The 24792-nt window shown below is 38.7% G+C and overlaps 1 protein-coding gene across 1 annotated transcript; it reads left to right on the forward strand.

Annotated features, from left to right (window-relative positions):
- Positions 1 to 643: 643 nt before the first annotated feature.
- Positions 644 to 24324, forward strand: dlx4 (distal-less homeobox 4). Its single transcript, XM_002935712.5, has 3 exons — positions 644 to 1243; positions 18111 to 18304; positions 21768 to 24324. The coding sequence occupies exons 1-3, from the start codon at positions 919 to 921 to the stop codon at positions 22008 to 22010; spliced, it is 762 nt and encodes a 253-aa protein (XP_002935758.3). The 5' UTR covers positions 644 to 918; the 3' UTR covers positions 22011 to 24324.
- The last annotated feature ends 468 nt before the right edge of the window (positions 24325 to 24792 follow it).

Consider the following 24792-nt stretch of genomic DNA (forward strand, 5'->3'; position numbering starts at 1 on the left):
TATAGACACCATCTCTCCCTACTATACCTGCTATCCCACAGCCCCAGTCCCTTCCCAGAGGCTATTATCCCACTGCTACTATAGGCACCATCTCTCCCTACTATACCTGCTATCTCATAGCCACCTACTTCCTGTAGGTTCATATTTATTTACAATGCTACTATAGAGACTGCAGCATTGCCTATCCAGTTACATAAATATGTGCTTGTATATTTTGCTTTACCTTTTTCTTCTCATTGTTTCTCTTTTTTTGTTTTTTATATAAAATAAAAATTTAATTTTTGTATGTGTTTGTATAATTTTGTCTCTCACTGTTCAATGATGAAGTTCCAAATAAAGTTCCATAAAGTAAATTATTTACTTACTTAAGCAAATCTATCTATCTTTCTATCTATGTGTTTGGAAAATGTGTGTTGTTATTTTATATATATTTTATTTATAATATATCTATTATATGTGTATATAGTGGAATATTTCATAGTATAGTGTGTGTATATATAGCTACAGATATATACACATACATACAAGCACATAGATTCATATTGTGTGTGTATTGCATACCACATTGTCCTTCCTCCCCGTGTCAGCCCTCTCCTGTTGATCAGACAGGAGCATGTTCCAACCTGCAGAGTAGTCCAAGTTTTGAGCAGCTCTCATTCAAACAGCTGCCTGCACCAAGAGGTAATTATATTAATAAGGGCTTCCCTGGGGAAGAATCTGTGTGACATCAGAGGACAAGGCTAGGGTAGGATCTCTGTAACGTGAGGAGCCTGCTACAGCCGAAGTAGTACTAGGGAACTGGCTGCAGTTAGAAGCTACTCTGGGACGTTTATGGAGTAGGAGGGCAGGAGATGCTTCAGAAGAATTATCATGGGTTTCCTTCAAGGTTGACTTAATGTTGACTAGTACATGTGAGAGATGACCTCAATAGCCGATTCCCTGCTGGACCCATCAAAGTCTGCTTTCCTGGAGTTCAGCCATGGACCCACATCTTCCCCTCAGTCCCAACACTCTCCAGCCTTGGCACATGGACATTACCCACTGCATGGCTTTCTTCCAACTGCTCATGAGGGTCTCTTCTCTCCTGGAACCCCCAGTTTTGGAGGCAGGACTTTACCATACCCTTATGCCTCTTCCAGTCATCACCATCAGCAGCAGCACCACCATAATGGCAGTGCCTACCTGAATTACCAGCAGTACACCAGCACCATTGGCTCTAGTGCCAGGCTCCATGAAGACCAAGGTATGTAAATACCCTAAATGAAATCCTTTCACTTCTGTCTGCTCAGCATCTTGCACACATCTGACAGCAGTGCAGCAGGAAGCAGCGTTGTGCCAAACACTGGACAGAATTCTTTTAGAATGATACAGAAAGTCCCTAATAAAATACTACTGTTAATCTTCACTAAACACCTTGTATATAAACACTTACAGCAGGTCCGGGGTGGAATATCATGACGGGTTTTGTGATTTCATGTGTAGTCTCAATGTAACCACACACACACACACACACGTACACACTTACCCAGTTTCTTTCTTTGATACTCAGGAATCTGTTCTACAGTCTTTGCACTGTGCTTCTGCTCTATAATTATGGCTATATGAAAAAAAAAGTCCCTTTCAAACCATGTAGTTGGACTGGAAAGATAACTAAAGCTTTGTAAGGAAGTAACATAAAAACACAGTTTATACTGAAGCTCAGTCCTTAACTTATTGTTTGTGTCTATGTCATCTCTATCCATCTGTATGCTATCCATCCTATCATCTAGATTTTATACAAATATATCTTTTAAATATTTAATGCTTTTATATGTTATATATATTCTTTTTAGAAGTACTTATTTCATAATGTATATTATCTTTAAAAAGAGAAAAACACAGGCTATTTCTTAGTAAATAAATAAATACAGGTATGGGACCCGTTATCCAGAATGCTCGGGACCAAGGGTATTCCAGATAAGGGGTCTTTCCGTAATTTGGATCTCCATACCTTAAGTCTGCTAAAAAATCAATAAAACATTAATTAAACCCAATAGGATTGTTTTGCATCCAGTAAGAATTGATTATATCTTAGTTGGGATCAAGTACAGGTACTGTTTTATTATTACAGAGAAAAGGGAATCATTTAACCATTAAATAAACCCAATAGGGCTGTTCTGCCCCAATAAGGGGTAATTATATCTTAGTTGGGATCAAGTACAGGTACTGTTTTATTATTACAGAGAAAAGGGAATAATTTAACCATGAAATAAACCCAATAGGGCTGTTCTGCCCCCAATAAGGGGTAATTATATCTTAGTTGGGATCAAGTACAGGTACTGTTTTATTATTACAGAGAAAAGGGAATCATTTAACCATGAAATAAACCCAATAGGACTGTTCTGCCCCCAATAAGGGGTAATTATATCTTAGTTGGGATCAAGTACAGGTACTGTTTTATTATTACAGAGAAAAGGGAATCATTTAACCATGAAATAAACCCAATAGGACTGTTCTGCCCCCAATAAGGGGTAATTATATCTTAGTTGGGATCAATTACAAGGTACTGTTTTATTATTACAGAGAAAAAGGAAATTGGTTTTAAAATTCTGAATTATTTGATTAAAATGGAGTCTATGGGAGACAGGCTTTCCGTAATTCGGAGCTTTCTGGATAATGGGTTTCCGGATAAGGGGTCCGATACCTGTACATACAGTTTTCCATTTGCTTAATGTAATGGACATTTTTATCCATGCTTTCGGATCTTCTTAAATGGAAGCTAACGTGTTCTGTGAGTTTTCTGAAGCAAATCAGCTCCGTAAAATTGCTGGGATTTTTTTTTTCGCAACAAATCTTTGCCTTAAATACCAAACACATGTATTAAACTATAGCGGACCTCACTATTCCTACAAACAGCCAGGCTCGTTGTTTTATATGCTAAACTAATGGGGGCAGCTGAAGGAATCTGTGCCTGTGAATATATTTTATTGACCACAGAATGAAATACATTTGCCACCTAATGAATGTAATTAAAATGATTTATATAATGAGCAGCTGTACCAAATCCACTTATTGGTTGTAATATAGGTGTAACCCTTTGCAACTGTGATATATTTACGTGATTTCTCTTTTGGGGGGGGGGGTACGTAAGGTGGCTTGGCGCTAAGCTTTTTACTAATGATGCCAAAATAAATCCAGCCAGTGATAATGTGATATGCTTAATGTTATGCCAAGTTTGAACTATAAACCAAATTGTAATCCAGTGTTTACAATTGCAAATGACATGATGCTTTAAAATAAAGAGCATTTTCCCTATAATAAAACAAATTATAGACACACACACTGACATATACAATGTGTGCGCGTGTATATATATATATATATGTATGCCACAGAGTAGGCACTCACGTATAACAAGGTTATAGTATGCCTGGGTGCAGTATAGTAGCAAACAATAGCACAATGTAGAAAAAGATGCCGCACTCACAGGTCTTAATGAAAAATAAAGAATACATTTATTGATGGAAATACGTCAATTTGACGTATTTCCATCAATAAATTTATTCTTTATTTTTCATTAAGACCTGTGAGTGCGGCATCTTTTTCTACATTGTTATATATATATATATATATGTATACATATCTAGGACCTGTTATCCAGATATCTTGGGACCTGGGTTTTTTCCAGATAAGGGGACTTTATTAAAAAAATGAAACCCGAAAGGATTGTTTTGCCTCCAGTTAAGATTAATCATATCCTAGCTGGGAACAAGTAAAAGGTACTGGTTTATTATTACAGAGAAAAAGGAAATGTTTTAAAAATGTTCTGGTTTTATGGATAATGGGTTTCCGGACAAAGATCCCATATATATGTATGTATGTATGTATAACTTTATTTATAAAGCGCCACAAGGGTACGCAGCGCTGTACAGTCTTACAGAATACAAAATTACACACAGGGAGGACAAGTGATATAATAAATAAATACAATAAATATATATATATGTATAAGTGCCATGTGGTATGAGACACAGTATATATATATATATATATAACATTTAAAAATTAGCTGCACTCACTTGAAATAATTAATATAGAACATTGTTTTTATAGAAATAACGTTTATTTGTTATTAGAACATTTCGGGCTTCCTTGAGACCTTTGTCAAGGTTTTTTTTTTTTTTTAATTGCCTGACATTTTCCCCTTTGAATTATGTACAAAATAAATATATATGTGTATGCGTGTGTATATATATCTTAGTTCGGATCAATTTCAAGTCTCTGTTTTATTACTACAGAGATAAAGGAAATCATTCTAAAAAAAATTAGAATTATTTGATTGCAATGGAGTCTATGGGAGATGGCCTTCTCATTATTCAGAGCTTTCTGTAAAACGGGTTTCTGGAAAATGGATCTTATACCTATACAGGTATCGGACCCCTTATCCGGAAACTCATTATCCAGAAAGTTACGGAGAGGCCATCTCCCATAGACTCCATTGTAATCAAATAATTCACATTTTTAAAAATGATTTCATTTTTCTCTGTAATAATAAAACAGTACATTGTACTTGATCCCAACTAAGATATAATTACCCCTTATTGGGGGCAGAACAGCCCTATTGGGTTTATTTCATGGTTAAATGATTCCCTTTTCTCTGTAATAATAAAACAGTACCTGTACTTGATCCCAACTAAGATATAATTACCCCTTATTGGGGCAGAACAGCCCTATTGGGTTTATTTAATGGTTAAACGATTCCCTTTTCTCTGTAATAATAAAACAGTACCTGTACCTGATCCCAACTAAGATATAATTACCCCTTATTGGGGGCAGAACAATCCTATTGGGTTTATTTAATGGTTAAATGATTCCCTTTTCTCTGTAATAATAAAACAGTACCTGTACTTGATCCCAACTAAGATATAATTACCCCTTATTGGGGGCAGAACAGCCCTATTGGGTTTATTTCATGGTTAAATGATTCCCTTTTCTCTGTAATAATAAAACAGTACCTGTACTTGATCCCAACTAAGATATAATTACCCCTTATTGGGGGCAGAACAGCCCTATTGGGTTTATTTAATGGTTAAATGATTCCCTTTTCTCTGTAATAATAAAACAGTAGCTTGTACTTGATCCCAACTAAAATATACTTAATCCTTACTGGAGCCTAAACAATCCTGTTGGCTTTAATTACTGATTAATTTATTTTATTAGCAGACTTAAGGTAGGGACTCCAAATTACGGAATGACTTCTTATCTGGAAAACCCCAGGTCCTGTGCATTCTGGATAATGAGTCCCATTCCTGTATAAAGTATACCAGCCCCATTTGTGGTGCATTTAAAAAATGATAGCATATGCCCAAGTGCTATCTTATAATAAAAGAAGTTCAGCAGACAATAGATGCACACCAAGATTTCATAATAAAGTTAAAAAAAAAAGCTAAAAACACTTAGCCAAGATTGCCATCTTAGAGTCAGGAAGGAATTTTTTCCCCTCTGAGGCAAATTAGAGAGGCTTCAGATGGGTTTTTTGCCTTCCTCTGGATCAACTAGCAGTTAGGCAGGTTATATATAGGCATTGTGGTTGAACGTGATGGACGAATGTCTTTTTTCAACCCAACTTACTATGTTACTATGTTAAAAATATTTTTTCTTTCTTTAATGTTAACAAAGCATTATACATACACAATTTATTTCACACCAATTTGTACTCAGTTTTTAATCTTTTTTTTGTGGGATAAATCATTTATAAATTAGCTTTTAGGCTGATGTCCCACGGAGTAGTTGAATCGCTCAGATAGATCTCTGCTATTGCGGGTGACAAACCACTCTGAAAAGGCTTTCGACCAGCAGCAATAGGAGCCACCGGCGGAAAGCCCTTCGCACCCCTTGGGTAATCCAAAGTTGCACTAAGTTTCCTTCTGCAGGCAACTTCCCGCAACTTCGCAAAAAGAAGGGCTTTGCACTTGCGACTCCTATTGTTGACAGTGGAAAGCCTCTTTGGAGAGTTTTGTTGTCCACGATAGCAGAGATCTTTCGTGGGCGACTCAACTGCTCCGCGGGTTCTTGCCCTTAAGTGTGTTTATGGAATTATTATCTTGCCTACGAATGAGTCCTTGTGAGAGATCAGTGCGCAAATTTGTTCAAATATGTGACCAGGTGCTATAAAAATGTCAGTCTGTGTGTGACCGCGTTTCTCGATTAACTTGGCGTCAGTGCACTTGTGGGGCAGAAGTGACATTTATATGAAACAAACTGAAATCGGTCGGCTGTTAGGGATACAACAATAGGGAGCTGCTCAGACTCACATGCTGTTCTGATATATATTTTTGTAAAGGTAAAGTGACTTGCAGTTACCCCATGAATTTACCCCCAGGCAAATAAGCAGTTTTACCATTTCAATGTGCCTGTGGATATTTTCCTTTATTGTATTCCACTGGGATACATTGGCATTTGTATAGATTTAATTAATCACATATGGGGTTTCAGAAGTGGATTCTTCTTCCTGCACACAACCAATGCATGTTATGCACCTGTATGTATCATTTGTATCATTTATTTATATATATATATATATATATATATATATATATATATATATATATAAAGAAGCAGAGAGCCGCACACACAGGGACTTTGCAAAAAGATAAAGTATTAATTGAAAAAGATCCGACGTCTCGAGCACTACTGATGCTCTTCTTCAGGCTTTATCTTTTGGCAAAGTCCCTGTGTGTGGCTCTCTGCTTCTTTATTATTACTTTTGCCAGCACCCAGGGCTTTTGATCTTTAATAGGGTGTGCTATGTTTGTTCCTATATATATATATATATCATGCCAGAATGGCATCAAGTGGACTACACTTAGCATAATAAATAGGCCCCCTAGAGTTTCACCCAATGTAGAGACAAAGGGGCATCACCTCTAGGCTGGGGTGGGATTTTCCTGAGTAGAAATGAGTTAATCCAAGATCTAAGTTGGAAGGACACACATCTTTAAGTGCCCATCCTGCTGCTATTAAAGTAGAAGGTCACTTATATAGTTACATAGTTAAGTTGGGTTGAAAAAAAATCCATCAAGTTCAACCCTTCCAAGTGAGCCCAGCATGATGCTTCAATCCATACCAAGCAATACATTTATAATAAATATTTTTTATAATAAATATTCTTTGAAGTTTTTGTTGTTACTTTAGCTCCGAAAGAAACACAACATACGGAGATGGACTTGGTCATTAAAAGGGTGGTTCACCTTAAGGTTAACTTTTAGCATGGGATAGAATTGCCTATTTGTTTATTATTTGTTTTTGATTTTTTTGCCTTCTTCTTCTGAATCTTTCCGGCATTTAAATGGGGTCACTGATGCCAGCAGCCAAAAACTGTTGCTCTGTGAGGCTACAATTTTATTGTGATTGTTACATTTTATAACTTATCTTTCTCTTTACCCCCTTCCTATTCATATTCCAGTCTCTCTTTCAAACCACTGCCTGGTTGTTAGGTTAAATTGAACCCTAGCAACTTGATAGCTGCTGAAATTCCAAACTAGAGAGCCGCTGATCAAAAAGCTAAATAATTCAGGTATGGGAACCCTTATCCGGAAACCCATTATCCAGAAAGCTCTGAATTACGTAAAGCCCGTCTCCCATAGACTCCATTTTAATCAAATAATATAGAATTTTAAAACTGATTTCCTTTTTTTCTGTATCAATAAAACAGTACCTTGTAATTGATCCCAACTAAGATATAAATAATCCTTATTGGACGCTGAACAATCCTATTGGGTTTAATTAATGTTTTATTATTTTTTTTGTAGACTTAAGGTATGGCGATCCAAATTACAGAAAGATCCCTTATCCGGAATACCCTTGGTCCCGAGCATTCTGGATAACGGGTCTAATACCCGTATTAAAAAATGAAGACTAATTTCAACTTGTCTCAGAATAGAACTCTCTGTATTATACTAAAAGTTAACCTAAAGCTAAATTCCTTGTTTAACAGGCAGTAACAGTCAGTATTGCCAGGGCCGCCCTGTTTTCTCACCCTGGCTCTCAGAATATTAACGGTGTTAATTTCTGTGCACTGTAAAACTGTCACTAAATAAATTGTATACCCCCCCAGGATGTCTTAAGTGCACCCAAGCACCCAAAGGAGAGACTTTCAGTCTGACGGTTCAGTTTATCAGCTATGCTGAGAGTGGCCATACAGGTTTCTCTGTAACTATGGCAATGCAATGCTACGGCTGCATTTTAGCACTTGAAGCATATAATTACACCTGACAGTTTCTCAGTGTAAAGTCATCTGTCCCAGTGTTTGTCTGGGCCTTAGCAACCAGCGACAGGCCACTCATACATCAGTAATATTAACCTACTGTTCCTACAACTCCCAGCACCCTCATCCAACCCCCAACAGGGACCACAGTAGGACTGAAGATTGCTATTGGCATTATATTTTGCATATAAAATGGTGGGGGGGGGGTTACCATTGCAATGCAATAACAATAAGGCTATGGTTCATTATTTACAAAATGAAATGTCTAAATAAATTCAGCATGGGACCTGGCAGATACGTATATATGTATAGCATGGGGCTGACACTTCCATTGCTAGATATTGGCCAGAGAATGTGCGTGTTTGTGCAGACCACCTGCACCTCCCTCCAGGTGTTTGCCCCCTAGGCATGCCTGATTAGCTTGGCAGATGAGATCCTTCCCTAGAAAATCCCAGTGAATGATTTCCCTGCCCCGTACTTTCCCACAGAAAGTCTACAAACCATGCAGCCCTGCTAGGGGGAGCGAGTATTGATGCTACAGCATTGCCACAATTAGGAAACTTACAAACAGGAATACTTACTGCTGCTTAGAATGATGCCCCCTACTGAGTAAAGAAAAAGAGAAATATTCCTGCAAGATATATTTAAGGAAGGGGTGCAGACTAATCCCCCTTTGGGTGTGATGGTGGCTGTGGGTCTAGAGTCTGTGGCAGGTGAACCCCATGCACAGTCTAAGCAGGGATGTTGGGTACAAGAGAGTAAGGATAAGTCTCATTAGGGGGTATTTTGGTAGATCCATAGACACCTAGACATAAGTAGCCTTTATCTTCCACCTTGTGGGTTTAGTTCCCCAGGGGCAGAGCCACCGGTTTGGGGGCTCTCAGCTAATGAGAGTAAACTTTTCAGTGTAAAGTTTACAGAAGTATCTCAGATAGCAAGGGACTCAGCCAAGCAGCCAACCAATGCCTAATTTTCCTATGATAATCTAAGGAAAATAAAATTACATCTAGGGGCACATTTACTAACCCAAGAATCCGAATCCGAATTGGAAAAATTCCGATTGGAAAATGAACATTTTGTGACTTTTTCGTCGCCTTTACGACTTTTCGGAAATTGTAGCGACTTTTTCGTTACCAATACGATTTGCGCGAAAAAAAGTTTTTCGTAGCCATTACAATGCGCTCGTATCTTGTCGCGACTTTTTCGTATTGAGCGCTCGTAAGCGGCGGGGGCGAAACTTTCAGACTTGATTTTGGAAGCCTCCCATAGGACTCAATGGCACCCTGCAGCTCCAACCTGGCCCAAGGAAAGTCTCCCATAGGGCTCAATGGCACTCTGCAGCTCTAACCCGGCCCAAGGAAAGCCTCCCATAGGGCTCAATGGCACTCTGCAGCTCTAACCCGGCCCAAGGAAAGTCTCCCATAGGGCTCAATGGCACTCTGCAGCTCCAACCCGGCCCAAGGAAAGTCTCCCATAGGACTCAATGGCACCCTGCAGCTCCAACCTGGCCCAAGGAAAGTCTCCCATAGGGCTCAATGGCACTCTGCAGCTCCAACCTGGCCCAAGAAAAGTCACCATACTGAAGCTTGAATGAATCCGAATCTTTCGTACTCGGCGCGAAGGCTACGAAAAAGTCTTGACTTTTCGCGCAAGTAGTAACGCTACGAAAAAAATCGCCAAATTTTGCACAATTTTCCGAAAAATCGCCAAATACCGATCATTACGAAAAAAACGCAATCGGACGCATTCGGCCCGTTCGTGGGTAAGTAAATGTGCCCCTTAGTGTCAGACTGGCCCACCAGGATACCAGGCCAGGTCCTCCTTCTCAACCAACCATTTGCCTTGTATGCCTATACCATGGCCATTACTCAATTCTATATGAAAAGAAACAGAGAAAAAAATAGATAATAGTATGTAAAAAGAAGTAATTAAGAGATTAAAGAAAGTTAGTGAACAGAAAAGGCGAGAGTGGGCCTAAAGTCTAAGGGTTTTCTGGTGGGCCCTTTCCACCCCAGTCCGACACTGATTATATAATCTGTGAACACTGCATCTACTACTTTATTGTTACCTGATATTAATTGTTCTGATTGGGTTTGGCTCAACACCAAGTATTTGACTGAATCTGAATTATTCAAAGAATTTTTGGATTCAGACAAATCCTAGATTTAAAGCATGGCTATTGCAAAGAGAGATTTGTCTGGCCAAACTATTCCCAGCAGGTCACATCAGAAATTCCAGTCAACCAAAGAGCCTCTAAGTATATGTATGGGTTCCCCCATACCCAGCCACACCAAGAACTGCAAATTCTATCTACCATTTGCAGAGTGATTCAACCATCAGCTTGTGGCCTGATCCATAAGACTGGTGTAAATTGGACATCCAGATGCACAGTTAAATTGTACAAGGTTTTGAAAGTCAATCCATGTGTGGATACCTTTATCATCTTGCAGACATGCTGCCGGCTTAATAAATAACATGTGGAAGCTATGGATGACAGTCTAGGCTGAGTTATCTAAACATTGGCACTGAACCAGAGTTTCCCTGGAGGCCTGGCATATGATTGATTTGCATTTTGTTGTTCTTGGAGAACACCTGGCAAGGTGGTGTTGGTGGGGGAACTCCGAGGGCAGATCATGTGGGCAGGGTCATGTAAGGATCACTGGTAGCAGCTAATTTATCCTCACATAGTGCTTGTTTATCTGTTATCCTCTATTTTAGGTTTTTATTTTTTTTACCTTACAGGAGTCAATACATTTATCATTATTAAAAGACCAGGCCTAGAATAAATTTCTAAAAAAAACAAAGCATTAAGATTATAGGATGGCTTGTTTGGTTTATGGAGAGCCACTGTATTTATAACCTGTAACACTGAGGGCGGCTGCTGCCCACATATAGTATATACAGATCTTCCCTGTGCCTCGGTTTCCCAGTTGTGTAATCCTATGTCACAATATTCTTCTCATCGATGCTGGCCATTTAAACTGTTCATTGTAAGGTTCATATTCAACACCTCCATTAGAATGACCTCTCGCTATGTAGTATGTCCGCATTCCAGGTTTTACACTTTGACAGCATGATCTATGCAATGTAAAGCCCGTCACTGTCTTCCTTTTCTGACTCCTAAGTCATCACCTCTGCAACTACAGCCACCAGTTTACTCTTGACTGTTCCCCCTGTCAAGATATCCCTATAGACTATAGAATATGTGATGATTTTCCCATGGTGTAGTAAAAAAAAAAAAAAAAGAAAGGGGGTTTACATTGATTGCCCATAAGCACCCATTTGTTAGTGAATGCTGCAGAGCTGCCATATTTGTTGCAAAGTTGCAGAGCAGACACTGATGCAGCTTCAGCAACGATGCATAAGCAACACATTTGCCTTAATGCAGGCTGGGAAGTTAGACATCACAAACAATTTGCCTATTTTGTTAATGTCAGGTTGAGGTGTATTAAAAGGGGTATAGATTCACGGGAGGAGGGGGTTATTCTTCCCCTTTACAGAGCGCTGGTAAGGCCCCATCTAGAATATGCTGTTCAGTTTTGGTCTCCAGTGCTCAAACGGGACATTATTGAATTAGAGAGGGTCCAGAGAAGGGCAACTAAGCTGGTAAAGGGTATGGAAAGTCTCAGTTATGAAGAAAGACTGGCCAAGTTGGGTCTGTTTACACTGGAGAAGAGACGCTTAAGAGGTGACATGATAACTATGTATAAATATATAAGGGGATCATATAATAACCTCTCTAATGTTTTATTTACAAGTAGGTCCTTCCAACGGACACGAGGGCACCCACTCCGTTTAGAAAGGATTTTTTACTGTGAGAGCTGTGAAGTTGTGGAATTCCCTCCCCGAATCAGTTGTGCTGGCTGATACATTATATAGCTTTAAGAAGGAGCTGGATGGATTCTTAGCAAGTGAGGGAATACAGGGGTATGGGAGATAGCTCTTAGTACAAGTGAGGGAATACAGGGGTATGGGAGATAGCTCTCAGTACAAGTGAGGGAATACAGGGGTAGGGGAGATAGCTCTCAGTACAAGTGAGGGAATACAGGAGTATGGGAGATAGCTCTCAGTACAAGTGAGGGAATACAGGGGTATGGGAGATAGCTCTCAGTACAAGTGAGGGAATACAGGGGTAGGGGAGATAGCTCTCAGTACAAGTGAGGGAATACAGGGGTATGGGAGATAGCTCTCAGTACAAGTGAGGGAATACAGGGGTATGGGAGATAGCTCTCAGTACAAGTGAGGGAATACAGGGGTAGGGGAGATAGCTCTCAGTACAAGTGAGGGAATACAGGGGTATGGGAGATAGCTCTCAGTACAAGTGAGGGAATACAGGGGTATGGGAGATAGCTCTTAGTACAAGTGAGGGAATACAGGGGTATGGGAGATAGCTCTCAGTACAAGTGAGGGAATACAGGGGTAGGGGAGATAGCTCTCAGTACAAGTGAGGGAATACAGGGGTAGGGGAGATAGCTCTCAGTACAAGTGAGGGAATACAGGGGTAGGGGGGATAGCTCTCAGTACAAGTGAGGGAATACAGGGTTATGGGAGATAGCTCTCGGTACAAGTTGATCCAGGGACTGGTCCGATTGCCATCTTGGAGTCAGGAAGGAATTTTAAATTAGAGAGGCTTTAGATGGGGTTTTTTGCCTTCCTCTGGATCAACTAGAAGCAGGGCTGAAGGCTGCCCGCCCACCTTGACCACATATGCACGCACCCCCCCGCGCATGCGTGTCATAGCTCATTTGGCCCTGCCGCCCTAGGCCTGGGCCTGACTAGAAGTTAGGCAGGTTATATATAGGCATTATGGTTGAACGTGATGGACGTACGTCTTTTTTCAACCTAACTTACTATTTTACTATGTACGTTACTATATGTTGTCCTTGTGGGGTGAACAGAAGATTCACACTGATTTAGAGAAAAAGTTTAAAAAATTAAATTCACAAAGAAAAGGTTTGTTTTCTAAATCAGTTGGTTAGTAAGAAAACATGAAGTAGAATTACAGTGAGACACAGTGCCCTTCCCCCAGATGCAGAACTGAGGTGTGCCTGAAGTTATTTTGGAGTGTAATGTCATGGGGACTGTAGGGTTTAATGCACGAGGAACATAATATATCAGCAACTGTGGGTTTCAATGCAGCTGAAGTATAATATGTAGGGATGCGCCAAATCCACTATTTTGGGGTCCGGCTGAACCCTGAATCATTTGTGAAGAATTTGGCGAATACCGAACTAAATGCGAATTAGGCCATGGGGTTAAAGAGAACCGTGCACTTTGCACGCTGTGAAAAAGTTTATTTGACAAAAAGCCACGTGATTTTAATGATTTGGATTCGGTTTGGCCAGGCGCGTGGATTTGGCTGAATCCTGCTGAAAAAGGCTGGAACTGGAATCCTGGATTCAGTGCATCCCTAATAACATGTCAGGAACGGAAGGTTGCACGGCTCCATAGTGTAAAAAAAAAAGTTAAAATATTGATTTGAGTCTAATTCAATAGATACTGTATGTGATAGACCTTTAGAAGTCTAATATCTCAGGAGCTGTAGAAGCAAGGGCTGCTTGGTGTATAATATTTTAGAAACTAAGTTAAATGGCTGCATATTATATAATACCTCATGCAGCCATTAGGCTGAGTAAATGGGCTGCTTGGTGTATAATACCTCAGTAACAGTAAGTTAAATGGCTGCTTGGTGTATAATACCTCAGTAACAGTAAGTTAAATGGCTGCTTGGTGTATAATACCTCAGTAACAGTAAGTTAAATGGCTGCTTGGTGTATAATACCTCAGTAACAGTAAGTTAAATGGCTGCTTGGTGTATAATACCTCAGTAACAGTAAGTTAATGGGCTGCTTGGTGTATAATACCTCAGTAACAGTAAGTTAATGGGCTGCTTGGTGTATAATACCTCAGTAACAGTAAGTTAAAGGGCTGCTTGGTGTATAATACCTCAGTAACAGTAAGTTAAATGGCTGCTTGGTGTATAATACCTCAGTTACTGTAAGTTAAATGGCTGCTTGGTGTATAATACCTCAGTAACAGTAAGTTAAATGGCTGCTTGGTGTATAATACCTCAGTAACAGTAAGTTAAATGGCTGCTTGGTGTATAATACCTCAGTTACTGTAAGTTAAATGGCTGCTTGGTGTATAATACCTCAGTAACAGTAAGTTAAATGGCTGCTTGGTGTATAATACCTCAGTTACTGTAAGTTAAATGGCTGCTTGGTGTATAATACCTCAGTAACAGTAAGTTAAATGGCTGCTTGGTGTATAATACCTCAGTAACAGTAAGTTAAATGGCTGCTTGGTGTATAATACCTCAGTTACTGTAAGTTAAATGGCTGCTTGGTGTATAATACCTCAGTTACTGTAAGTTAAATGGCTGCTTGGTGTATAATACCTCAGTAACAGTAAGTTAAATGGCTGCTTGGTGTATAATACCTCAGTAACAGTAAGTTAAATGGCTGCTTGGTGTATAATACCTCAGTAACAGTAAGTTAAATGGCTGCTTGGTGTATAATACCTCAGTAACAGTAAGTTAAATGGCTGCTTGGTGTATAATACCTCAGTAACAGTAAGTTAAATGGCTGCTTGGTATATAATACCTCAGTAACAGTAAGTTAAATGGCTGCTTGGTGTATAATACCTCAGTAACAGTAAGTTAAATGGCTGCTTGGTGTATAATACCTCAGTTACTGTAAGTTAAATGGCTGCTTGGTGTATAATACCTCAGTTACTGTAAGTTAAATGGCTGCTTGGTGTATAATACCTCAGTTACTGTAAGTTAAATGGCTGCTTGGTGTATAATACCTCAGTAACAGTAAGTTAAATGGCTGCTTGGTGTATAATACCTCAGTTACTGTAAGTTAAATGGCTGCTTGGTGTATAATACCTCAGTAACAGTAAGTTAAATGGCTGCTTGGTGTATAATACCTCAGTAACAGTAAGTTAAATGGCTGCTTGGTGTATAATACCTCAGTTACTGTAAGTTAAATGGCTGCTTGGTGTATAATACCTCAGTTACTGTAAGTTAAATGGCTGCTTGGTGTATAATACCTCAGTTACTGTAAGTTAAATGGCTGCTTGGTATATAATACCTCAGTAACAGTAAGTTAAATGGCTGCTTGGTGTATAATACCTCAGTAACAGTAAGTTAAATGGCTGCTTGGTGTATAATACCTCAGTTACTGTAAGTTAAATGGCTGCTTGGTATATAATACCTCAGTAACAGTAAGTTAAATGGCTGCTTGGTGTATAATACCTCAGTAACAGTAAGTTAAATGGCTGCTTGGTGTATAATACCTCAGTAACAGTAAGTTAAATGGCTGCTTGGTGTATAATACCTCAGTAACAGTAAGTTAAATGGCTGCTTGGTGTATAATACCTCAGTAACAGTAAGTTAAATGGCTGCTTGGTGTATAATACCTCAGTTACTGTAAGTTAAATGGCTGCTTGGTATATAATACCTCAGTAACAGTAAGTTAAATGGCTGCTTGGTGTATAATACCTCAGTAACAGTAAGTTAAATGGCTGCTTGGTATATAATACCTCAGTAACAGTAAGTTAAATGGCTGCTTGGTATATAATACCTCAGTAACAGTAAGTTAAATGGCTGCTTGGTGTATAATACCTCAGTAACAGTAAGTTAAATGGCTGCTTGGTATATAATACCTCAGTAACAGTAAGTTAAATGGCTGCTTGGTGTATAATACCTCAGTAACAGTAAGTTAAATGGCTGCTTGGTATATAATACCTCAGTAACAGTAAGTTAAATGGCTGCTTGGTGTATAATACCTCAGTAACAGTAAGTTAAATGGCTGCTTGGTATATAATACCTCAGTAACAGTAAGTTAAATGGCTGCTTGGTGTATAATACCTCAGTAACAGTAAGTTAAATGGCTGCTTGGTGTATAATACCTCAGTAACAGTAAGTTAAATGGCTGCTTGGTATATAATACCTCAGTAACAGTAAGTTAAATGGCTGCTTGGTGTATAATACCTCAGTAACAGTAAGTTAAATGGCTGCTTGGTGTATAATACCTCAGTAACAGTAAGTTAAATGGCTGCTTGGTGTATAATACCTCAGTAACAGTAAGTTAAATGGCTGCTTGGTATATAATACCTCAGTAACAGTAAGTTAAATGGCTGCTTGGTGTATAATACCTCAGTAACAGTAAGTTAAATGGCTGCTTGGTGTATAATACCTCAGTAACAGTAAGTTAAATGGCTGCTTGGTATATAATACCTCAGTAACAGTAAGTTAAATGGCTGCTTGGTGTATAATACCTCAGTAACAGTAAGTTAAATGGCTGCTTGGTGTATAATACCTCAGTAACAGTAAGTTAAAGGGCTGCTTGGTGTATAATACCTCAGTAACAGTAAGTTAAAGGGCTGCTTGGTGTATAATACCTCAGTAACAGTAAGTTAAAGGGCTGCTTGGTGTATAATACCTCAGTAACAGTAAGTTAAAGGGCTGCTTGGTGTATAATACCTCAGTAACAGTAAGTTAAATGGCTGCTTGGTGTATAATACCTCAGTAACAGTAAGTTAAAGGGCTGCTTGGTGTATAATACCTCAGTAACAGTAAGTTAAAGGGCTGCTTGGTGTATAATACCTCAGTAACAGTAAGTTAAATGGCTGCTTGGTGTATAATACCTCAGTAACAGTAAGTTAAATTTCTGCTTGGTGTTTAATACCTCAGTAACAGTAAGTTAAATAGCTGCTTGGTGTATAATACCTCACAAACTGCTTGATATATAATACTAAAGTCTAAAGTCTACTAAAAAATCAATAAAATATTAATTAAACCAAATAGGGCTGTTCTGCCCCCAATAAGGGGTAATTATATCTTAGTTGGGATCAAGTACAGGTACTGTTTTATTATTACAGAGAAAAGGGAATCATTTAACCATGAAATAAACCCAATAGGGCTGTTCTGCCCCCAATAAGGGGTAATTATATCTTAGTTGGGATCAAGTACAGGTACTGTTTTATTATTACAGAGAAAAGGGAATCATTTAACCATTAAATAAACCCAATAGGGCTGTTCTGCCCCCAATAAGGGGTAATTATATCTTAGTTGGGATCAAGTACAGGTACTGTTTTATTATTACAGAGAAAAGGGATAATTTAACCATTAAATAAACCCAATAGGGCTGTTCTGCCCCCAATAAGGGGTAATTATATCTTAGTTGGGATCAAGTACAGGTACTGTTTTATTATTACAGAGAAAAGGGAATCATTTAACCATGAAATAAACCCAATAGGGCTGTTCTGCCCCCAATAAGGGGTAATTATATCTTAGTTGGGATCAAGTTCAGGTACTGTTTTATTATTACAGAGAAAAGAGAATCATTTAAACATGAAATAAACCCAATAGGGCTGTTCTGCCTCCAATGAAGGGTAATTATCTCTTAGTTGGGATCAGGTACAGGTACTGTTTTATTATTACAGAGAAAAGGGAATCATTTAACCATGAAATAAACCCAATAGGGCTGTTCTGCCCCCAATAAGGGGTAATTATATCTTAGTAGGGATCAGGTACAGGTACTGTTTTATTATTACAGAGAAAAAGGAAATCAATTTTAAAATTTGTAATTATTTGATTAAAATGGAGTCTATGGGAGACAGGCTTTCCGTAATTCTGAGCTTTCTGGATAATGGGTTTCTGGATAACGGATCCCATACCTGTAACAGTAAGTTAAAGGGCTTCTTGGGGTATAATACCTCATGAACAGTAAGATAAAGGGCTGCTTGTTGTCTAATACCTCAGGAACTGTAATCTTATAATCTGTTGCAGTACAATGATTAGTGTCACACACAACTTCTGCTTTCAGTTCTCAATGGTTTCCACTGATTTTGTTTACAGAGATGGAGAAATCTACAGTCATAGAAAACGGGGAGATCCGAATCAATGGGAAAGGCAAGAAAATACGAAAACCTCGGACTATATACTCCAGCCTGCAGCTGCAGGCTCTTAATCAGAGGTTCCAGCAAACACAGTATTTGGCCCTGCCCGAGAGAGCAGAGCTAGCGGCCCAGCTTGGACTGACACAGACACAGGTGAGGGGCTGAGGGTTCTGGATAGATAAGACTAGGGTGAAGATCAAGGTTTCAGCCCAGGTATAAGTTTTGCTGTGACTGTAATATATTATCATGCTCTGTCCAAAACTTCCATTGCTTCAAGCAAGAGGACCAGTCCCACAGTATGGGAACCCCTGCTGTAGAGGTTAAATAGATGAACACAACTAATCATTCCCAATAAATCCCAAACTGCAATGACATTCTACAATACTAGTTAGACCTTTTGCCATGTCTGTATTGCACCCCATTTATCTGCCTCTATGTTTACGTTCCTACTTATCCCTCATACTTACATATAAGTAAAGGTGGCCATACACGGGCCGATTGTAGCTGCTTAGTCCCTTAGACCGATTCTGCAGCTTATCGGCCCATGTAGGGGCAGCAACGACGAGCCTGCCCGACTGACATATGGCCTGAAATTGGGCAGATATCGATCGGGCAGGTTAAAAATGTACTCGGATCGGGGACCGCTTCAATAAGCCGATGCGGTCCCCTATCCGACTACATTTTTTAACCTGCCCTGAACCGACTGCGCCCATTACCGCCGTTATTACCCTAGAGCCAAACGACTGAATTACCCTTAATTCGCCCGATATTTCTGACCTCACCAAGCGAGCGGATCTTAACGTGTATGGCCACCTTAACATATTTACCCTCCATCCCAGGGTGACCAGGGAAACATCCAGCTACCAGGGCTACATGATTGCAATTAAATGTAAATGTAATCAGTGGACCACAGCAACATGTATTTATTAGATGTGTTCCTGATTTTTCAAGTGATCTGGTCACCCTACTCCATCCCCCCTCACTTACTGTCAAGGATCCAGGATCCTGATGCACATTTTGACTGGCACTGAGCATGTGCTAAACCCCCAAAGAATTAGAAAAGAAGGCCAGAGAAACCCAGAATAAGAACCATCTTTGCAGGGTGGCAAATAGGAGCTGTTGTGCTGACCCTCACCATTGGGAAGGACAGTAGGAATTATTCTTTTTATTTTCTTATTTTACCACGTGTTGCACATTTACAGCCCTGCAACATCACCACACCTCAAAATCAAGATTGATTTCTGCACTAATAAAATACCTGACTTTTTGGAGACAAGTCCTGTGAATGCTGAGCTTATTTTGTGGATGTGCTTTTTGAACTACTACCCAGCAACCAGGCAGATATTAACATTTTTTGACAAGTGCCCTGTAATGTTGTTCCATCCATCCCTGTATGAATGTTGAATGTTTTGCTGCTATGGTTTGAATATATATATATATAATACACAAGAGCCATAAATATCTTGAAAATGATATTCTTGTAAATTATATCCTAAACAGAGCTTAGTGATGTAATCGGTTATAATCGGTGCTTAGTGATGTCATTTCTGTTTCATGACTTATTAAAACTTGCGTATTATAATAAATAATGTACACCCTGTTGTAAAATATAAGGATATTAGAAGTCACCTCAGAGTTCCACGACCTGTATTAAAGCACTTGGCCTTCGACCTTGTGCTTTTATATGGTCAGGGAACTTTTTGGTGACTGATAATATCCCTATATTTTACAACAGGGTGTACATTATTTAATATATACATATATATATATATATATATATATATATATATTGTAGAAATGGCATATGGCAAGAGCGTTGCATTGAGAATTTGGCTCAGTGCCAAAAATCTGCACAGCAAGTTTATAAATTTCCCATATTTCGCAAATTATTGTGCATTGTTGAAATTGTTTCCACTTTGCACAATACAGCACTAAACTATCTCTGTTACACATCTTCCCTACTGGTAACATTGCCAACCCAAGTCTAATTTTTTTCTGCTGGACAGGCAAAATACAAGTCTGGTGACATCCCTAAATGCAAATAAAAACAGTTTGTTTGTTACTAAGGATAACAGACCTTTTAGAAGCAGTTTCTTATTTAAAGGAACAGTAACTATTTTTTTTTTCACAAGGGTAAACAGTATAGCACCTATGTTATAAGAACTAGGATGCATCTGAATCCAGGATTCGGTTTGAGATTTGACCAGGATTCAGTATTTTGAGCACTAGAGGAATCAACAAGGCCACCGATGTAAAAAATAAAAGAAAATATCTCTATTTATATCAACAATATTTTAGAAGCCTTACACATTACATGTAGGCTGGGTTAAGGGGCAGAGTTATCACATTCACATTCAGATTTTTTTTTTTTGAAACCAGAACTAAACTCATTTTCACAAAAACCATAAATATCTAGTCATTTTTTAAAAGATTCTAATTGAAAAGGCACAAATGGAAAATAAAATGTGGAAAATACCATAAAGCAAGGAAAGATCTTCCATTTGTAAAAAGGACACCTGCCATTGACTTCTACATGATCTCGACAGCTTTTAGGTGGTGTATTTTTTCTTTCAGATTTGTTACAGTTTTATCACACAATAAATGGCATAAAAATCTTGGTGGGGGGTTTCGCAACAAAATTGTGTAATTTGCACAAAAAAATAAGAATAATAAAAAAAAAAAAAAATCAAACATTATTATTTGGCCACCCAAGTGTGTTTTGGAATACAACATTTAAGGCTTATGAAATGTTGATATAAGGATATATTCTTTTAATATTTTTACATTGGTGGCCTTGTGGATTCTTGTAGTGACCATTTACCCATATTGGTTGCTGGTGGACTTCCACTTCTCTATCCTGAGGGTCTAGGGCTGCTGCACTTGGACCACATCTGTAATGCGGGGAGTTTCTACCTACATAGTAGTTCCCTACCCTATCTTTGTGTTGTATGTATGTTGAAGTCCATGCTCAGTCAGACCATATTTCTAGGTCCTTCTGAGGTTCTGATAAACCATTAACTTTTAGTTTGATTTAGAGAGTAATATTCTGAGACAGTTTGCAACTGGTCTTCATTTTTTTATTATTTGTAGTTTTTCAATTATTTCAATTTTTGTTCAGAAGCTCTCCAGGTTGGTGTTTTAGCAGCTATTTGGTTGCTAGGGTCCAAATTACCTTAGCAACCAGGGAGTGGTTTGAATGAGAGACTGGTATATGAATAGGAGAGGATCTAAATACAAAAATAAGTTATGAAAAGTAACAATAAGAATAAAATGGTAGCCTCACGCAAAAATAGTTCTCCGGCTGCTTGGGTCAGTGACCCCCATTTGAAAGTTGGAAGGAGCTATAAGTAAAAACTATAACAAATAAATAATGAAGACAAATTGAAGAGTTGCTTAGAATTGCCCATTTTATAACATAGTAACAAAGTAAACTTAATGGTGAACCACAACTTGAAGGTGGAAGAGCAGAACATAACACCATCTTTATTGCTGACAAAGCGATTGGATAAGGGCAGTCTAAACTCTTTAATGCTAAATTTTAAAGAAACCTGCTTGTTTTAAGCAATTCATTGAGAGATTTACAAAGACTTCATAATGTTCCTGTGCTTTTATACAGGTGAAAATCTGGTTTCAGAACAAGAGGTCCAAATACAAGAAGGTAATGAAGCACGGCTCCAGTGTGCAGGACGAAGACCAGCCAGCCAGCTCATCTGCATTGACTCCCTGTTCCCCAAACATGCCCCCCTTATGGGATATTCCCTCAACTGGAAAATCTGCTCCACTTTCCTGTAACTACTTGAACAGTTTCAGTCCTTGGTATCAACCTCATGACCCGATGTCAAGACAATCAATGATGTGATGATGTTTCCATAAACGCTGATCTTGTGCAGATGTCCAGCAAGGGCCATGTAGACTGAGTATTTACATCTCCCATGGAGAAGTACTTTCCAACTTATCATTTGTAAACGTGTTGGATCGCTCACAGAGACTTTCTTCAGTTTGAAGAAAACAACTCATCTATCATCTATCTATCATATGCAAAGCAAACACTATTATAGGCATCTCAGTACAGAGACTTATAGATCTATGGTTATTGGGAAATGTCTGCAAATAATTCACTTCTCATAACCAAGACTACTAAGATTGCCTTAATTTTATTGTTTTCTTCCCTTATTTCTAATAGCACAGACCATAGGATATTAACATGACTGTAACAAACCCAGTGCTGAGGGGGATAGGCTGTGGCTCACAGAAAGTCAAAAGGGTCCAAACGGGACATATGCCCCTGATGAACTCTTACTTTAACCCATTGATAAGTACACTTCAAAAATCCCATAGGAATGAATAGAACATGGGTGCATGTATGTATTATGTTCTTAACTCACATTTTAATAAATGTGCCCCTTAGTGTCAAGAACAAGTATTTACCATTGCGTTATACACCAATAATGATAGAAATCAATGTGCCCCACTTCCTCCTCTGGCAGTCAGTATTTATAGATTTGAGCCTGCTTTGCTCTGCACCTTCGTTGACATCAGAGATGAGCAGGTAAGGTGCAAATATATAAATACTGACAGCTTGACGGGTCAGGTGTGGGTTGGAAATGGGCAATCAGGGTTGGGTATGGGTTGGAAATGGGCAGCTAGGGTTGGGTATGGGTTGGAAATGGGCCGTTAGGGTTGGGTATGGGTTGGAAATGGGCCGTTAGGGTTGGATATGGGTTGACGTTTTGTTGACCCACACATTACTATTTCCCAATCTATTCAGGAGAGTTAGATGCACTCAGACATGCCCATGGCTCATCTGTCATGCCAGAGAGGACCTACTGGAAGCTCCAATAAAGACCTAATTTTTAAAAGCCACGATCATTGTAGCCCAATTGGAAGGAGGCACCATATATAATCTATTAAATATGTGATGAACGTGATTTAAAAAATGCTATATGCCCTGTTTATAAGTTTGCATTTGTAGTTATCAACACAACTCACAACTTTAGAATCACGGCCATTTCCAAACAGGCAGTAGTCTGAGGGTTTCCTGGCATGCAGAGTGCACTTGCAACACTTTTCATTATAGCAGAGGCAGCACAGGTGCAATGGTGCGCCCAACAAGTAGCCGCAACTTGCCAACAACATATAAAGCAACTACCTATTGTGAATAGCATCAATGCGTGCTCAGTTTTTAATCCATACTTGCACCCATAAAGGAGCCCTAGTATCTCATTGTATGGAACAGAATGTTTGTTGTAGGACAGTTCTTGATTTCAGGAGTAGTAAATATATCCCCTGACAGCAAATATTTAATAAAAGGAATAGAAATAAGGAAAGGCAGAGCTTGGCAATACACAATGGAAGAAGTCAATCCTTTAGAGACATGTTTTTTTATTTTTCATTATATATTTAATGAATTGCAGACTATTATATTATTTTGAGCTGTAGTATAGACCTTTTCCTTTTTTTACTTCAAAAGACTGACGTTGGGTGTATGCACATATTTAAATCCTTGTTTATGTACAAATCATGCACATTTTAACCTTAATTTATTTGGTATCATGATTTCTCAAGCTAGGGCTTTGCCAAACTAGGACCTTCTCAAGTAAGGTCTGCTCAAGCTAAGGCTTTCTCAAACTAGGACCTTCTTCAGGATTTTGACTGCTTGTTTTCTGTTCCTGCCAGCGATCCTGGACTACATTTATTATGTTAACAGAACCCAGGGATATAAGGTTCATGGAACTATAACACTAAATCATGGTTTCTTAAGCTAGGGCTTTGCCAAACTAGGACCTTCTCAAGCTAGGACCTTCTGAAACTAGGACCTTCTGAAACTAGGTCCTTTTTCAACCTTTTGACTGCTTATTTTCTGATCCTGAGAAAGATCCTGGACTACATTTATAATGTTTACAGAACCCAGGGATATAAGGCCCATGGCACTATCACACTAAATTTCTTTTTTATTTTATTTATACATGTTGTCACCGTGTATTACGGGCCCAGGACATTCAGCTTCAGCTTGGAAAATATCCTGGCTATGATTATGATTATTATTGTCTTGATTTTGTGTAAATGTCATATACCCCTCTCCATTTAATGTATGCAAAGTAATGTATTTTTCAGTGCTTTGTATGGAACAGTTCAATAATAAGCTATTAAAATTTGCAGAAAAAATTTGTAGTCAAATTTTTTAAATGTTTTCCTAGTGTTTTAATGTAGTCATTGATACTTAGCACACTGCCTACTGCAAAGTGCATTATTTTCCCATAATTCCAGAATCATTGGTTGTTGCATTGGTGTCAAAACAAGACACAGAGGGGCACCAGCACCAAGCCCCACCACCCTCGATCAAACTACCAGTGATGAGTGAAACTGGCACCTTTTGCTTCACCAAAAAAATTGCAAAACTGGAGAAATATTTGCAACATGGTGAAATTTAGCCACATGTATTGTGCCGAAAAATAAAAACACTTTTTTAGCAGAACAAAAATCATGATGAAATTTAAGCATGTATTCACAATGGCCAAGAGCATGAAAGGGGGCAAAAAAGGTCCCTCATCTCTGTGACTACCAATGCATTGGATAACTCTACTGTACCCTGTCACTCTACTCTATACTTTCACTCTACTCTGCCCTATCCTATCACTCTA

This window comes from Xenopus tropicalis, chromosome 10, assembly GCF_000004195.4.
Source record: "Xenopus tropicalis strain Nigerian chromosome 10, UCB_Xtro_10.0, whole genome shotgun sequence".
NCBI classification, from domain to species: domain Eukaryota; kingdom Metazoa; phylum Chordata; class Amphibia; order Anura; family Pipidae; genus Xenopus; species Xenopus tropicalis.

What these genes read in the sequence shown, in the direction of transcription:
- dlx4 (XM_002935712.5), top strand. Translation starts at nt 919, where the DNA reads ATGACCTCAATAGCCGATTCCCTGCTGGACCCATCAAAGTCTGCTTTC. An exon ending in CAGGCTCCATGAAGACCAAG is followed by an intron (nt 1,244 to 18,110) that starts GTATGTAAATAC and finishes TTTTGTTTACAG; the next exon opens with AGATGGAGAAATCTACAGTC. An exon ending in TTGGACTGACACAGACACAG is followed by an intron (nt 18,305 to 21,767) that starts GTGAGGGGCTGA and finishes GCTTTTATACAG; the next exon opens with GTGAAAATCTGGTTTCAGAA.